Source organism: Labeo rohita, chromosome 16 (assembly GCF_022985175.1).
Source record: "Labeo rohita strain BAU-BD-2019 chromosome 16, IGBB_LRoh.1.0, whole genome shotgun sequence".
In the NCBI taxonomy this organism is placed as follows: Eukaryota; Metazoa; Chordata; class Actinopteri; order Cypriniformes; family Cyprinidae; genus Labeo; species Labeo rohita.
The window spans coordinates 15,624,373-15,643,182 of NC_066884.1; the positions used below are offsets into that span (position 1 = coordinate 15,624,373).

At 35.4% G+C, this 18,810-nt stretch overlaps 1 protein-coding gene across 4 annotated transcripts in view; it reads right to left on the reverse strand.

Annotated features, from left to right (window-relative positions):
• Positions 1–18,810, reverse strand: part of sema6e (sema domain, transmembrane domain (TM), and cytoplasmic domain, (semaphorin) 6E) — a 176,841-nt gene that overhangs the window by 11,954 nt on the left and 146,077 nt on the right. For 2 of the 4 annotated variants that reach the window (XM_051131413.1, XM_051131414.1), the window contains 3 exons: positions 12,061–12,119; positions 11,477–11,527; positions 6,079–6,231 (listed from right to left, as the gene is read on the reverse strand). In XM_051131413.1, the coding sequence (XP_050987370.1) occupies positions 6,079–6,231; positions 11,477–11,527; positions 12,061–12,119 (263 nt within the window). The remainder of the gene's footprint in view (positions 1–6,078; positions 6,232–11,476; positions 11,528–12,060; positions 12,120–18,810) is intronic. The other 2 variants (XM_051131415.1, XM_051131416.1) reach the window with 2 other exon arrangements.

Sequence of the window (18,810 nt, forward strand, 5' to 3'; positions counted from 1 at the left end):
CTCAAAAGTTTGGGATCAGTAAGACTTGTAATGTTTTTTAAAGAAGTCATCAAGGCTGCATTTAAGGCTGCAATACAGAAAAAACCCAGTAATACTGCAAAATGTTATTACAATATAAAATAATGGTTTTGCAATGCAAAGGTGAATTTTCATAAGCTGTTACTCTAGTCTTAGGTGTCACACGATCCTTCAGAAATCATGTGCTGCTTAAGATTGTTTTTGAAACCTGTGATACTTTTTCAGGATTCTTTGATCAATAAAATGTTAAAAAGAACAGCATTTATTTTAAATAGAAAGGTTTTCTAACAATATACAATACTGTTCAAAAGTTTGGGGTCAGTAAATTTGTATTCTTTCTTTTTTTGAAGGAAATTAATACTTTTCACCAAGGATGTGTTAAATCAATAAAAAAATGATGGCATGGATTTACATGGTTAGAAAAGATTTATATTTTAAATAAATGCTGTTCTTTTTAACTTGTTATTCATCAAATAATCCTGAAAAAAATGAATCACAGGTTCCAAAAAATATTTGGCAGCACAACTGTTTCCAACATAATAAATCAGCATATTAGAATGATTTCTAAAGGATCACATGACACTTAAGACTGGAGTAACAGCTGATAAAAATATAGCTTTGCATCACAGGAAAAAGTTATAATTTAAAGTATATCAAAATAAATAATATATAGTAATTAACAGGTAAAAATGCATTTGCGCTTAGAAAAAAAGTCTGAGCAATTGTTGATTTGCTATTATTATTATTTATACCATTTAAAAAAACAAAAAATTTAAAGGCATTTTATATCATATAAATTTTATATATTTTAACTAAATAAATATATATACACTACCTTTTAAAAGTTATTTAATTAAAAAAACAACAAACAAACAAAAAAGCAAAAACAAAACAAAAACAAAACAAAACAAAAAAACCTCAGTAATACTATGAAATATTATTGCAAAGTTTTCTATTTTAATATACTTTAAAATGTAATTTATTCCTGTGATGCAAAGCTGAATTTTCAGCATCATTACGCCAGTCTTCTGTGTCAAATGAATTCTAATAGGCTGAGTATTATCAATGTTGAAAACAGTTGTGCTGTATTTAATTAAAATTATTATTATTTTCTGGAACCTGTGATACTTTTTTCAGGATTCTTTGATGAATAAAATGTTAAAAAGAAAGTATTTGTTTAAAATAAAATGCAATAATGCAATAATATTTCATAATATTACCTTTCTGTCTGTATTTAAGATCAAATAAATGGAACTTTAATGGGCATAAGAGAATTCTTTAAGAAACATTAAAAATCTTTTAAATAGCTATATATAATTTTAAATAACATAACAAAAATAAATTAAAAATCCCCCCTCCAAATGCCACGTTCTTGACAATTCCATCCATGTAATAACTCATGCAAACTGTCCAGTAATCATTGGCTGTGCTTCGAAAGGTCAGCAGTGAACAAGTTTGAGCAATGCACTGCGAGACAGTATCAAGGCTAACGCTGTAGATTTCAATCCACTGGATAAGGTTGATGCGAACCATGTGAAAGGACCTTTAGAATCCACAAAAGTCAACACATTTTTCAGGATATAACATTTCAAAACACCATGCATAATATGAAGCATCATGCATTCAAAGCCGAATAAAGCAGGTATCTGATAAGAGAGCGACTCTCCTCTTCAGCAAACTGAAGATGCGCTTTCAATCGAAAGATGACGTTAGATTCATGCATACTTTTTGACACACCACACACAAGCAGATAGGGAAACAGATGCGAAAACTCAACGGAAGCCAGCGGCCGGGTCAAGCTGGAGATCTTACGACCCTAGAGAAGCAAACAAGCATGCGGGAAACAATCAAACTCGCTACAGCCTCACTCTGAAGCCTGAGTTGCTCAAGCATCTCTAATCCTTAGAAGAAAATTATAAACTATTTGAGACTAAAAAAAGAGGTGGGAGACAGTTCTAGAAGAACTAAAAAAAACAAAAAAAAACTGAAGGCCGTAATCCTAAAGTCGGACTACAGAGCTCAGGCTTTACGAGACTCTAAACTAAACCCAGAGGGGAAAATAAGAGAGGCTTTAGAACTTAAGAAGGTGAAGCATTAGTCTGAAAAAACAGGCAGGTTAACAGAACACTACATCTCTCCAGTCAGAAGGACTGGAGGAAGAGAGGGAAGGGGCAAGGAAAAGGAGAGGGGGGGCAGAGGGTTTTAGGAAGCGCATTATATGGATCCGAGCACCGTATGAGCCCACAGTTTTTTTTTTTTTTAAGAAAGAACTTGTGTGTGTGCACTATTTAATAGCCTGTGTGTCGAGTCTGCATGTGTCAGGGCATGATATAAAAAGAATTTTTCGGAGGAAAACGGGATCTATTTTTTGTGACCTTTGGTGATGGACATTATTACCTGGCTCTGGCTACACGGGCGGCAGGCTGACTGTGACATTTACAAGTGAAACACTTTAATGAGAAGGACGTCACTTTGCTCTTTTCGGGAGCAGAGCTCCTATAAAGTCGATTAAAGCAGTTACCACACCTGCCTTTGCCGAGTGGATTTCGTTTTTCCTTTTTTCGCTGGAGACTTATTTGGGTGTGTGATTGGAATCAAAATCAGCAGATTTCTCATGTCCTTTTCCATTATCTTTCCACTTCCTCTATGTCTTCCACCCAATTTCAACATGTTTCCATCTCTCGCTGACTCCTTAAACCTCAGGCTCTCTCTTTTGTTTCTCCCCCTGCCGTGGTATTAATAGCCTCTCCGCAGGACCGAATGCATCTTCAGCCCGGAGTTCAGCCGGAGTTCATTGTCAGTTCATCTTCGACTGTGTTTTAATGAGTTTCAGAATCCGCCCACCCCCTCATGGCAGTCCGTCCTCCAACACTCACGCAAATTATCGGGGGGCCAGAGTTCCTGCCATCATAGCACTTATTCGAGTGTGTGAATGACCTGTGAGAAGGTGTGTTTAAAATAACATTAACGAGCCGCATGGACTCAGCAGCCGCCGTCTCAGAACAAATAGAGGTTTAGTTTTGGCAGACATCATTATCGCTTTCCTTTTATATATATATATATATATATATAGAGGGAGAAAGATTCAACCACGCATGCTTAAGTCAACATCACCTAAAGCCATAGGAACGGAAAGGAGCGCTTGACTCTGACCCTGTGTGCTAAAATAAACTGTGATGACGCAGGCTGTGAATAAAGGTAAAGACTGAATCATTAGCAACTGACATTTTAACTAACAGCTCATATAATTGACTTCTAGCTATGAGTTCTAATTTGGACAACAAAATTACTGACAAAAAAAGTGCTAATGAAGGTTTTTTTATTAAGTTTAATTAAGTTAATTAAGACAACATGGAAATATCACAAAGATTATTAATATATAAAGATACGGTTTGTAAAAATGCAATTTGAAGAGGAAAAATCTACATAACTGCTTCGATGCTGAATGAACCGCTTGAGCTGAATGTGAACGATGAATGAACATCGGTAAACTGAAGTGCTCTTCTAACAGGATTAATTAACTCACCCTAACGCATCCTATTAATGAGATTAATCAACACTGATGTAATATTACAGCTTGCATTTGCACAAAATGACAAAAGAGCATGTGACAAATTTGTACTGTAAGTCACACTGTGAATATGCTCTTTGTTACAGCATGCGTGAAAGACAATGAATAAAGCATAAAGCATAAACACTTTACTTGAAAAATACGTTCACTTCCAAAACAAAAATTTACAGATAATTTACTCACCATCTTGTTTTCCATATAGTGGACTTCAACGGCGCCCCCAAGTTTGAACTGTCAAAATGCCGTTTAAACGCAGCTTCAAATGGCTCTAAATGATCCCAGCCAAGGAAGAAGGGTCTTATAGCGAAACGATCGGTCTTTTTAAAAACAAATTGGCAATTTATATACTTTTTAACCTCAAATGCGTAGTCTGTGTAATCCGGGTCAATTCAGTTATGTCGAAGTTATATTCCCGTCTCGTTTTCTTTAGTGTCAAAATCATACTACATCAGTTTTACCTTTTTTTTGTAAAGGGCGTCTGATCTTCTTTGTATGTTCACTTTGTAAACACTTGGTTGGTACTTCTGCAGCAATGCAGGATGTTTTTGAAGTTGGGAAAGAAAACGAGATGGACGTTTTTCAACATACCCTAACTGTATTGACCGTACTGAACCGGAAAAAAAGATTTCACACAGACTTAGACAAGACGAGCGTTTGAGGTTAAGAAATATGTAAATTGTCAATTTGTTTCAAAAATGACTGATCATTTTGTTAGATAAGACCCTTCTTCCTAGGCTGGGATCATTTAGAGCCATTTGAAGCTGCATTTAAACTACATTTTGGAAGTTCAAACTTGGGGGCACCAGTGAAGTCCATTATATGAACTATATCAAGAAACAATTTCTTATCGACTGAAGCAAGAAAGACATGAACATCTTGGATGACAAGGGGTTGAGCAAATTTTCTGTAAATTTATGTTCTGGAAGTGAACTTCTCCTTTAAAGCCTTTACGTATAATGCATTAAGTAGTTTTAATGCATTAATTATGCTTTGTAATGCATCTTATAATGTACTGTATCTTCGTAGCCACACTTAATACATTATAACATCAATTCATTGTTAAACTAGGCATTTTAAATTTGGTTTTAATTATTTAAGATAAGATATAATGTATTCCAATGCACATTATGAATAATTATAATGCATTATACCCTTTATAATGCATACGTCGTGGTACGTTGTGAACGTGCATCGGCTGACACGAAAAGAAGAAATTGTTAAATAAAGTTGTTTGTTTTCTTTGTGCACAAAAAGTATTCTCATAGCTTTAGAAAATTACAGTTGAACCATTGATGTCACACAGATTATTTTAACGATATCCTTTCTACCTTTCTGAACCTTGTCAGTTGTGTTGCTGTTTATGCAGGGTCAGAAAGCTCTCGGATTTCATCAAAAATATCCTAATTTGTGTTTTGAAGATGAACAAAGGTCTTATGGGTTTGTGACGACATGAGGGTGAGTAATTAATGACAGAATTTTCATTTTTGAATGAACTATCGCTTTAATGACTATAACATGACAAAATATTGACTAAATTTAAAGCATATTTTGAAAGGCTTTGAAAGACTGCAATCACCACTTACATACTCTGGTCTGAAATGTCAAAAACAGATAAAATTGCTTTAAACGGAACTGTTGCTTTAAACTGGAAGCAGCTGTTGTACAATTTTAATTAAATCAGCTACACTAAATAATGCTGCATAAAGGCAGGGTGTGAAAAACCATCAGCCCGCTGAAGTTCACAATACTCTGTGTGTATTAACATATTACCGCTCAACAACAGGGATATTGAAATCGAGGGATGAGTTGAGAGGTGAAGAGAGGGAGATATAAGGTACGTTGCGACTAAACCGCTGAAGCTCTCCTGTCTGCGGGTCGTTTGATTGCACGAGCTTGCGACTGCTCTTGACCGAGCGGCTGAATAGATTGCACGCTGGAAATTTCTATCAGGCGTTGTCTGCCCGCGGGCCTGTAGTCGCTGCTTATTTATCGACTGCTGGTGCTTCTCATTATAGGCTGAGTGGATGATCATAGCGGCAGGCACAGGATTTATGATCATTTTTCTGGATTCTAGCGAACTTCAGCCGGGGACACATGAGTGGAAACTAGACAAAGTACCTTTGGAGATGTATGGCATAGTTAAACGTATTAAAACCACAAAGACGGCTGCAGATGATTCGTTCTGTTTGTTTGTGTAGCAAGAACAACAGGGAAGGTCGAATGCGACGAACACAGAACGCAGATTGCCTGACTCAAAGGGGTTTTTTAGGAAAGAGAATTTGTTTGCATCTCCGAGTCAGTGTGTATGAGTGTGCACTTTACTTTGATTCTTTGGGATTCTTTTGTTTCTTTGTGAGTGTATTCTGTGTTGTGTGCAGCTGTGGGGTCATGCAGCGGAATCCAATACAGCGCTGGAAAAGTTTAAACTTGGGAAAAAAGGGAAGCTAGAAGACAGACAATGGGCCAAGGGCCTCTCCCCACCCCCTTACCCTCCATCTCCACACTGCCTGGCTTCAAGTCAGGAGAACCCTGCCCTCCCCGCCTCCCCTCCTCGGGGCGGGTACCTGTCTCAGGGACACCCTTGACTTTAGGCAGAGCTGGCCCCTGATTGGTTGTGCTGGCGCTTGTGGGTGAGGTCTTTCCTGTGGTTATATTGGAAGGGGGCAACAAAGTTACTTTGTTGAGAAATATCCATCAAATGCATTTGAAATCAGTTCAACATATTGCCATTTTATACAATTTTCAGTAAAGGGGTAGTTCACCTAAAAAGGCAAATTCAGTCTTCAATCTAATATCATTAACAACCTTTATGATTTTCTTTCTTCTGTTAAACACAAAATAAGATCTGTGCGGTCTAATTTGGTTGTTTTGGACCTTACTGACTTCCAAAACATTTTTTATTCTTTTATATTCCACAGAAGAAAGAAAGACATACAGGGTTGGAGAAACATGTGAGTAATAACAGAATGAGGACAATTTTCAGTTTAAAGAAGAGATTTTCAAGAGCTGTTGTCCATATAATGACAGTCGATGGGGACCAAAGAAAATGTGGTTATTGTTAAACTGATAGTTCACCCAAAAATAAAAAGTGAAAACCCTAATGTTGTTCCAAACCTGTTGGAGTTTCTTTCTTTTTACCTTGAACACAGAAGATATTTTGAAGAAAGCTAGTAATCAGACAGTTGATGGTAACCACTGACTTCCATAGTATTTCTTAACCTACTACACTGTAAAAAAAAAACAAAACAATTTGTTGAGTCAACTTAAAATAATTTTCTACCCGGCTGTTCAGTCAACTCAAAAAAAGTTTAGTCAACTTGAAATATTAGGTTGTACTAAGTGACAACTTAGATATTTGAGTTGATTCAACTTAAAATGTTAAGGCAGCTGGGTAAAAAGCCCAGCTTTCAAGTTTAACAAACCAAATTTTTTTTAGTTGTCACTTAGTACAACTAACTTATTTGAGTTGAGTGAACTTAATTTTAAAGCAGCAGGGTAACAAATTATTTTATGTTGACCCAACAAATTGTGTTTGTCTGTTTATGAAAGCCAATGGGGACCAACAACTGTTTGGTTCTTCAAAATATCTTCTGTGTTCAACATAAGAAAGAAACCTATACAGGTTTGGAACAATGTGAAGGTGAGTAAATGATGACAAAAAATATATATATATATTTTTGGGTAAACTATTCCTTTAATTCAATTTGTTAATTGTAATTTTATTTTTTGATATTTAATTTTATTTTATAAACTTCAATTTATTCCACTGAAATGATATATAAATATTAGATGAAAAACATAAATGCTAAAAGAACTGAATTAATGCAAGTTTAAATGTACTTTTTAAATGAAAAAAAAATATATATATTACATAAAATTTAATACAAATTACAAAAGCACATGAAATTACTAAAAAAAACTTAAACGAAAATGAAAACTGAAAATGTAAAAGGTAATTCAAAATGTTAATAAATAACAAATTATTAATACAACTTTATAAACACTAAAAACAACATTGGACCCCACTGAATTTCATTGAGTGGATGATGAAAAAAAAAAAAAAACCCTTTTGCATTCCTCTGAAGAAAGAATGTTATACTGCTTTGTAACAACATGATGATTAGTAAATTACTGAATTTAGATTTTTGTGTGAACTATCCCTTTAAAAAGCTTAGTAAAAGACTTCAGAAGTTGTAAAGTTTATGTGAAGGGTGCTATAGAAATCACAGTACAAATCACGTAACATAAAAAAAAAAATCTTGCAGCAAAATCAATAGAACATTTTCTTTGTTTTTGTTGTGCCACCGCATGAATTTCTAGCCCCAGAGTATTGCAGAATCGAAACTTGGTGGCATTTGATCTGAACTGAGCTAATCTCACAGAAGCTTCTTTTTGAACCGTTTCCCCTCCCTTTCTTCTTTTCCATCCATTCCACCACAAAGTGCTGATCCTAAACATACTTGCCGACCACATCCTTTGAGGATATCCTCACAAGTCTGATTCGGAGATTTAGCTCTCCTCATTCCCCGGGCGACTTTAAGTACAAATGACCTTGCGGAGTTGTCTTTCTGAAAGACTCTGTGTCCTCTGGCTCAGGCTGCTGTGAGGAGCTCCATTGCTGGAGTAATGCTTAATGTAGCGGCACACAGCACTCATCAGCAGCAGCCGGTTGTCCGGGGCCAAACGCGGAGCCCATCCTCCGCCTGCCCACCTCTAAATAAAGCCTGTCATCTTGCCATCTGTGCCACACGGTGCCCGATCAACAGGGGAGCTCGGGACTGGCACACGGGACACTTTTATTATCGTTCCGTTTCCATTCTATTTAAAGGGTGCCGGAAGAAAAGAGCTGTCGGAAAACAGTGGTGCATTGTGGGATTTTTCGTCCACCTTTCACAATGGGATGGCTTTATCACGCAGTGGGAAGACGCTGAGAGTTCTGAGGATGTAATAACTTCTCTTGAATGCAGGTAGAGCTCTAATTACCGTGCCAAGGTGCCGTGGGAGGCTTTGTCTCAGCGTGAGGTGAGAAGCTGCACTGCCGTGTCATTTCCAGTGGCTGGAAGAGGAGCTGTGGTGGCTGAATGAAGCGGTGGGGAAGCTCATTGAATGTGCGCACCCACTGTGTGCTCTTTCACAGAGAGGAGCACTGGGACACGCCGTCCAGCATCCCACACATCCATGACACTACAGCCTGATACCATGATCAGGTCTCACATACTCCCGGCCTCTCTCTGCTTCCTGTCTGCCTTCATTCCTCCCTTCTTTAGTCTCCGTCCGTTCTTCTTTCATTTAATCTCTTCTTCATTTCTTAAATATTTCTTTCCATTCTTTTTCTTAGTCTTTAATACTTTCCTTGGGGTTAGGGTTTTTCATTCCTTCCTTAATCTATTCTTTCTTCCTTCATCAATCTATTCTTCTTTATTCTCCCCTCTCTCGTTCTTGAATCTAGTCTTCCTTACTTCCTTTCTACCCTCACCTGTTCTTCCTTCCTTCCTTAATCTACTTTCTACCTCATGAATCTATTCTTTCTTTGTGAATCACTTCTTTCTTCATGAATCTATTCTCTCTTCATGAATCTATTTGTTCTTCGTGAATCTATTCTTCCTTTAAAAATCTGTTCTTCGCGAATCTATTCGTTCTTCATGAATCTATTCTTCCTTCAAAAATCTATTTGTTCTTCATGAATCTATTCTTTCTTCGTGAATTTATTCTTGGTTTGTAAATCCATTCTTTCTTTGTGAATGTATTCTTTATGAATCTATTCGTTCTTTGTGAATCTATTCGTTCTTTGTGAATCTATTCGTTCTTAGTGAATCTGTTCTTTGTGAATCTATTTACTCTTTGTGAATCTATTCTTTCTTCGTGAATGTGTTCTTTCTCTATGAATCTATTCATTCTTTGTGAATCTATTCGTTCTTCTTGAATCTATTCATTCTTTGTGAATCTATTTACTCTTTGTGAATCTATTCTTTCTTCGTGAATGTGTTCTTTCTCTATGAATCTATTCATTCTTTGTGAATCTGTTCTTTGTGAATCTATTCCCTCCTCGTAAATCTATTCTTCCTTTGTGAATCTATTCATTGTTTGTGAATCTATTCTTTCTTCATGAATCTGTTCTTTCTTTGTGAATCCTTTCTTTCTTTGTGAATCCATTCTTTGCAAATCTATTCTTCGTGAATCTACTCTTTCTTTGTGAATCTACTCTTTTTTGTTAATCTATTTTTCTTCATTAATCCATTTTTACTTCATTATTCTTTCTTCCTTCATGAATCTACTCTTTCTTCATAAATCTGTTCTTTCTTTGTGAATCTATTCTCTCTTCATGAATCTATTTCTTCATTATTCTTTCTTCCTTCATGAATCTATTCTTTCTTTGTGAATCTTTTTTTCTTTCTATTCTTTCTTCCATCATGAATCTATTCTTACTGTATCAGTTTGTTCTTTCTTTTTTCTTTCCTCTATTTCTTCCATCATGAATCTAGTATTTCTTAGTCAGTCCTCACTTTCTTTCTCACTTCATCTATTCTTCCTTCCTTCTTACATCCTTCCTCCCATTCTTCCTTACTATATCCTTCTATCCTTCCTTCCATCTATCATCTATCTGTCGTTTCCTTCCCTCTAATATTCTGATAACAAACAGAAGGAAAATGTATTGGGTCACCAGGGAGTTCTTCACTTCCTCTAACTGGCTGATGGACAGATTGGAAGCCGTCTTAGAAATATTTTCGTACTATAATCAGCTCAAAAAACAGTGGCACTGATTCATTAGCTGAAGATTAGAACAGAACAAAGCAGGTGACTGGGAAATTATTATTTACTAAAACTCATCTGTGCTAATACCCTCATGTGACTAATCCAGATGGCAATACAAGGATGTTGTGAAATATAGTGGATATTTCATATCATACACAGAGGATGGGGATCACTGATTTCTCTGTGTGTGTGTGAGAGAAAGAGAGAGAGTCAGAGAGCACTGTGTGTGGTACAATAGCTGTACACTCTGACCCGGATCACACTGCATCCACTGGCACGCTTTAGAAGCAAAACCAGACAACACCACCCAGGGATGTTAACACACACTTTCACACACACAGGCCAGCTGTCAGCCAGTATTAGCTCATGACTGTCTGAAATATAATACAGTTTGCAAAAAAAGAAAAACAGACCCTGCACATTTCTGTTTCTCTCTTCAACGCACACACACTTTCCCTCCCTCTTTCACACGCTTCCTCTCTCCTTCCAAAACACACACATATGTTCTTTCATGCACACGCATCGTCTATCACAACATACACACCCTCTGTTTCTCTCTCTCACACGCGCACACACACACACACATACCGTCACACATCCACTCAGTGAGAAAATTAATTTGTCAGATTGTGATTTTCAGTTGTTCCTCCAAAGCTCTTGCTCAGAGCTCTGTGATACGGCCCACAGCCCTGCAGGACATTTCTGTCTGCCGTCCAGATCTGCAGCCTGCAGACTCACTGCGGGTCATTTGTATAACGGACTCTATTGATCTGGGAAACTATCGCCTCTCTGTGAGCTGTTGTAAGAGCTGCTCAGAGGTCAGAACGGGACAGACTGAAGATTTATGCATGTGTGCGTGAAAGGCAAACTGTCGGACATAAAAGAGAGACATGATGTAATATTCACACCATGAGATCAGTGACACAATGTGAAAAAAGTAATAGCAATCTGGGCCTATTGTTGAATACAAGACCCAACTTTACGGAATATAATGGCTGGTCATAAAATTTCTGCTTTAAAATGGTCAATGGACATGAACATGACTGTGATTATGGCTGGACAAAATGTAACCATTTACTAAAGCAATCTGAATGACTGAATTTAAAGCTTATGAGATTGAATTAGTGCACTGACCGTACGCAGAGTCCACCGCAGGGTTCTGCTTGCGAGTTGTGGCCAAGACATCTACAGAAACAATGAGAAGAATAATGAACTTATAAGAAGGCTAATGAACTTTATTAGTTGGTGGAAGAAGTTTTTTTTACTATAATTAAATCAAATTATTTATTTAACATTGTTTTATAGAAACATACTGCATCTGCCTTGATGCATAAAAGCAGTAAGCCATTCAAGGTCATGCATTAAGGCAATTTTACTATGGTTAAGCAATTTTATACCATGATGATCACTGTAATTTCTTCCCTTTTTGCAATTACAGTGCAAGAATATACACAACACATGAATTGATTATATACAGGACTGCAAAGAGGCTTGTTCAAAGAAATTTAATTTTTTTTGTGTCTGTTTCCTTGTTTGAGAGAAACATGACCCGGACATGTTCTTGACATGTTCCATGAGATTCCCTCGGAAAGCTTCTAGAGTTCTGGAAGTCTTCAGAACAGAAGTGGAGCTGTAGCAGCAATGTGTAGGGATGTAATAATGGTGTGAATGAGTTATGATCTCTGGGAGCAGGTCTGCTCGGACTGTCTGGAACTCACCATGACAGCTGTCTGGGTACTGAGGATATCCACTCTCCACATACTGCTCAAATCCAGACCTGTGACAGAGACAGAGAGGGAGAATGACACAACAGAGAGAAGAAGAAGAAGAAGAAGAGTGTGAGCAGGAGAAGGAGTGAGAAAGAGGACAAGGGAGTGACAATCATTCTTTTGTAAGCCTCTCCCTGAATGATCCCTCTAATTAGTTGTGCTGTCAGCAGGCTGTTGTTGCCTCTCCAAGCAACTGTAAAGGGAAATAACACGTTACAATTTGATTGAGGCTTGAGTGTCTGACATACAAGGACACTTCCTCTATACTGTGACTGACAGCCGTGATTTAGCAGCCATAAGATACAAATTACAGAAACAAATACAAATGTTTTGGTACATTATATATACATATGCACGCATTCAAAATTAATTAGGTGCCAAATGAGAGTAAATTTGGCAACATATTACAGTTTACGGATAGTCTGAAACTATGCAACTACTTGTAACAACTTTTTTCCCCTCAGTGGAAGATTTATCATCATTAGTTGCTTTTACCCCACAGTTTATCTATGTTTTGTTTTTTTTTACCCTATCAGAACTGCATTTGGTGAGTCATGAGGAACATTTTTCACATAAGCCATAAAAATGAAAATAGTCACTCTGTGTCTATGTTTTTGTGACAAACTCAGTTTCATGGAGAGATGGAGACTGACTCATCCTGTACATGACGCTGTGGGTGTTACAATGACGTGGGCTGTTTGCCTCAAATATGTATTGGAAAATAGTGCAATAATAAATATAATAAATATATATTGTAATATAAAATAAGGTTATATATGTACATAAAATATACACGTAATATAATATAATATAATATATTAAATATTAATAAATAGATTTATATTTATACAGAATTTAATAAAAATTATTACTTTTTATAATAAAGATATATATATATACACATTTATATAAAGATATATATTTATTAACAAATGTACTAACAAATATAAAAAATACTAAATACATTCATATTCAAAATCTTTCCCTCTTTTTAAGGTTAGATATATATATATATATATATATATATATATATATAGATATATATAGATATAGATATAATTGAAAAATATTAAATACATTGTAAACACTATTTATATATATATATATATATATATATATATAAAAATAATAGATTCATATTTCTAATCTCTCTCTTTGACAGATTTTAAATCTAAATCTATTTTTATTATTTATTTTTTTTAAATGCTGTGTGTGTAATATATATATATATATATATATATATATATATATATCACACACACACACATATACATACATACATACACACACACACACACACACACAATGGAATACATTAAAATACATTTCAGAATAGATTTCTATTTAAAATCTTTCATAGAGAGAGATTGTAAATTATGAAAAAAATATTTATTATTTATTAAATACATTAAAGAAAAAAAAACAGCCATTAAACATGATGCCATTTCACACATCATTTAAAATCATCACACAAATGTCAAGCACCAAATGTTAAACGCTGAATGAATTTAACGTGCACGTATGTAATTAATGCATTCACATGTCAAATTAGCAGAACTAGCTACAGGGTTTTTGTAATTCATTCAAGCGCACAAGTGTCAATAAATAGAAGCGCCTTCAGTTTTGACTATTTCAGATGTAAGAACCTTTGTGTGAAGAAAATGAGTGTTTGGGTAAAACAGCATATTAAGTCCAATTTTAAGAGAATATGTTTACTGAGACGGATGTTGCTGACTCATGCAGCCTCACAGCGTAACCAGGGTGACACGTTGCTCAGAGCGACTGCAATGTTCCGCCGCTCCTGGCATCAGAGGAGCGAGCGTGTCATTGCCGCTCATTGCCGAGCACCTGAGTGACATCTCGCACATAGACGCATAACGCGTTCTGGCGGCTTTTCCTTCCTCTCTGTGTTACCATGGAGACGTGATTAGATCAGAGGGCTGTGGTCTAATAGAGCACACTATTCTGCGCCCGAGTCCAAAATCAGGATCCGCAAAAATCACTACATGTCACTTTCTTGCAAATACACTTTGTGTGTGGTATTTCAGCGCAAAAACATACATCTTATCCATGTCACATCTTGCAATTCAGTTCAGGTTCTAAGTGCGCTGACCTAATTAGCAGTGCATAATTATGGTTAATAATTGCAGGGCAAAGGCACCTTAGTTTACTATGAACTGCACCTTATTCACAAAATTGGTTCACAAAAAGAGCTATTTTCCTGGTGCAGTTCATTTGGTGAAACTAGATGAGCCCACAAGAGCAACAAAAAAAAAAAAAAAAAACACAAAACATAATTTTGGCCTATGTTTTAAAGAAAAATACTATTTAAGTCATGCCATTTAATTCAATGTGTCACTTGCTGTTTATTTATAATTGTTGTGTTATTTACTAGTAATTTCTGAATAAAAATGGTTTCTACACTTTTTGTTTCAGCAGGGCTTGGCAGAAAAATTCTGAAGAAAAAGCTGCTTTCAGATACTTAATGCAAAAAAATTAAATACATTTGAATTATTAATAATTATTTAATATTTAATTATTATTTAATTATTTAAAGTTGTTCAAAAGTTTGGGATCAGTATGATTTTTTAATAAATTTCTTATGCTCAAAGTTCCATTTATTTGATCAAAACAGTAATATGAAATATTATTGCAATTTAAAATAATGGTTTTCCGTTTTAACATACTATAAAATATAATTTATTTCTGATGCAAAGCTAAATTTTCAGCAGTCATTACTCCAGTCTTCAGTGTCAAACCATCCTTCAGAAATTCATTTTAACATGCTAATTTATTATCAATGATTAATATATATTTTTTTGGAACCTGTTACTTTTTTCAGGATTCTTTGATGAATAAAACGTTGTTCTTTAACATTTTTTATTAAGCAGCACAAATGTTTCCAATGTTGCTAATAAATCAGCATATTAGAATGATTTCTGAAGGATCATTTGACACTGAATACTGGAGTAATGGTGTTAAAATTCAGCTTTGCATCTCAGGAATAAATTCTGTTTTAAAAGTGTATTAAAATAGAAAACCACTATTTTAAATTGCAATTATATTCCACAATATTACTGTTTTTTTCTGTATTTTTATTCAAATAAACACAGCCTTGATGAGCAGAAAAGACTTCTTTAAAAAACATTTTAAAAAAATCATTAAAAAGTATTTTCTAACTTTAATTTGAGTATATTTGATCTGAGTAGAAACAATATTTTTTGAGAAGCACAACATACAATGACTTCTAAAAAAAGATTCAGAGAAAAAACAAGCTTGCTTACAAACTCATAACTTATCATCTGACGCTGGCACCCCATTTCAGCCCTGTCGAGGCACCTGCCGTTCTCCTGCCTCACCCTGCCCTGCATATTCAATCTATCTGAGAATCAGCCCTCTCTACCTGACATGATTTAAAGTCCTTATTTCCATTAACCTGAGAGGGGAGAGAGTGACAGAACGAGAGGGAAAGAGAGAGCGGGGATGACTTCATCTCATATTGAAGGATAAATGGAAGGACAAGATAAAAAAAAAAATCTCCAGCATAAAGTGGTAAATTGGGATCTTGCAGGTGCATAATATCCGAACATCAATATGCCTCAGAGATGCATGCTTTTCATTATACCTGAATTGGCCGACACACTCGCGCACACACACACACACACACACACACACATTAGCACAAACACTCTCTCTCATCATATGGAGATTAAATTGCCCCTGGGAGAGAGCGAATAGGGAAAAGGAGAACACAAAGAGAAAATATCCCACAAGATAATAAAGTCATATTTTTCTTCATATTCTCCCATCCGCAGTAATGCTGCAAAAAAACAAGCCGCAGAGCTGTTCTAAAAATGAGAAAGTCAAAGTATTACCATCGTACATCTATTGCCCTCTTTTCTTACATTTCACCCTCTCAGTCTTGCAGAATTTCATTAGACGCTGATTAGCATTTAAACACACAGTTCGCTCTGGAACTAAAGTTTCTCTTGTCTTATTTCTTGCTCTGCCTCTATCCACTTTCACACTGCCAGACTTTGTGTCAGCATAAAGTTTTTGCAGCTTATTCAGGCCAAAAGTCTGCCAGAAGGGTAAACTAACATGCAAAGTGACCAATCACAGTTAGTTTTAATGTGACTCCTGAAAATGACCCCAACCAATTAGTCTGGACAATGTTTTCAGCCACATATGTGACCCTGGACCACAAAACCAGTCTCAAGTCGCTGGGGTATATTTGTAGCAATAGCCAAAAATACATTGTATGGGTCAAAATTTTTCTTTTATGGCAAAAATCATTAGGAAATTAAGTAAAGATCATGTTCCATGAAGATATTTTGTAAAATTCCTACTGTAAATATATGAAAACTTAATTTTTGATTGGTAATATACATTGTTAAGTTATTTGGACAACTTTAAAGGTAATTTTCTCAATATTTTTTTTTTTTTTTTTTTTTTTTTTGAATCCAGGTTTTCAAATAGTTGTATCTCTACCAAATATTGTCCTATCCTAACAAACCATACATCAGTGGAAAGCTTATTTATTCAGCCAGATGATGTATAAATCTCTTTGACCCTTGAAAAATTGACCCTTATGACTGGTTTTGTGATCCAGGGTCACATATATTGTATTTTTGGTCTGCAATAAGCATCTGATGGTCTAACTGACAAAAGTGTAGAATTTATGGAATTTAAAGGGATAGTTCACCCTAAAATGAAAATTACTCACCCTCCAGCCATCATAAATGTATATGACTTTCTTCTATCAGGCGAGTTATTTTAAAAAATATCCTGGCTCTTCTAAGCTTTATAATGGCAGTGAATGGGTGTTGATTTTTTGAAGTCCAATAAAGTTCATCCATCCATCATAAAAAGTACCCCACACGGCTCTGAGGGTTTAACAAAGGCCTTATGAAGTGAATCGATGCGTTTGTGTAAGAAAAATATTCATATTTAAAACTATAAATCATAATCTCTAGCTTCCGTTAACTGTTGTACATACATTGATGAGAGAGTGGCGTTCCAGCAGATGACGTAGGACGTAAGGCGTAGTGTACGCTCCGGTGAGCATATGCTAGTCTCGCGAGAATCAAGTTTTATTTAAAGCAAAGGAAAACCAGTCTCCTTATAGCTTATACTGAAATTGGTGGTCAACCGATATATTGCCAAGGCAGATTTTTCAAATATCGGCATTGGCCGATCAGTTTTTAGGGGGTGATGTTTTCAAGGTGACTTTTATTTTAACAGCGCTGAGAAAGTCAGCGCCTGAGCACACAGTGCTCAAATTCTCTCTCTTGTACGCTGACGTCATTTAACAATTTTGTCTAATACGGATGGAAGTCTGTCTAATAATCAGATAGAACTGTTAAACAAAAAAATTAAAATGTATAGAAAAACATTTGCTTTTATATTATTGGTAATAGAAAGGCAAAATTTATAACACTTTCTCATTTGCTTGTCATCTAAAGTGTAAGTATGTTTATTTTACACATTTATTGTTTTAATCCATTTTCGAATTATTTCAAAGTTTTAAAATATTAATTCAAATAAATAAAATTATATCAGCTTTATATCAGTCATTGACCACCCTGCTTTCCGAGATATCGGCATCGGCTGTCAAAAAAAAACAAAAACAATATTGGTCGACCACTAATCGAAATCCTTCAACATTTTTCTTTGCAAATCCTTATTTTGTACTTCAAATTCATGACCGGTGTTTTGTTTTGCTCTCTTCTCTGCGCGTCCACATTAGTCACCATGTTCCCCTACGTCCTATGTCGTTCGCTGGAACGGCACTCTCTTGTGAATGCGTGTATGACAGTTAGCGAAAGCTAGAGATGACTGTTTATAAAGATTTAAATATGGATATTTTTCTTACACAATTGCACCAATTCACTTTAGAAGGCCTTTATTAAACCCCCTGAGCTGTGTGGAGTAAATTTTATGATGGATGGATGCACTTTATTGGACTTAAAAATCTCAAAACCCATTCACTGCCATTATAAAGCTTGGAAGAGCCAGGACATTATTAAATATAACTCTGATTGTATTCATCTGCAAAAAGAAAGTCATATACACCTGAACAACAGCCTATTTACACTACTGTGGGTCAGTAAGTGATATATATGTAAATATAATAACCATTATGCTGATTTGGCGTTCAAGAAACATTTTTATATGTTAAAAATGGTTATTTTTGTTGAAACAGTAATATTTTTTTCCAGTTCAAAAGAAAATCCTTTTATTTAGAAATCTTTTGTACTTGTTGTTTTCACTGTAACATCTGATCAATTTAATGTATTGATGCTGAAAAGCACTCATTTCTTTAAAACAAATAAAATAAACACAATGACAAACTAACATCTGAATACAATTTAAATCTGCTAATCATCTTCGGTTTGTAAATGATGTTTTATTCTATTTTTAAGGTATTACTGACAAACTTCAAAACACTCTATCATTCTCTCTATATCAGTTTTACTTTTTCAGTGCTGTTGCATCTGGTTTCTATGACAGAAACCAGAATTCTAGATTTTTGCCAAGATTCTAGACCTCTTTATAATTCTAATGCGCTGTATGATTACAGAAGACTTTATGGCATCTGACAGCACAAGATGTATGTCTCTGACATAAGTTTGGCTATGGAAGCATATAATTGAATGCTGGAGTAAACCAAAACTCTTCTGGGACATTGATAAGTAC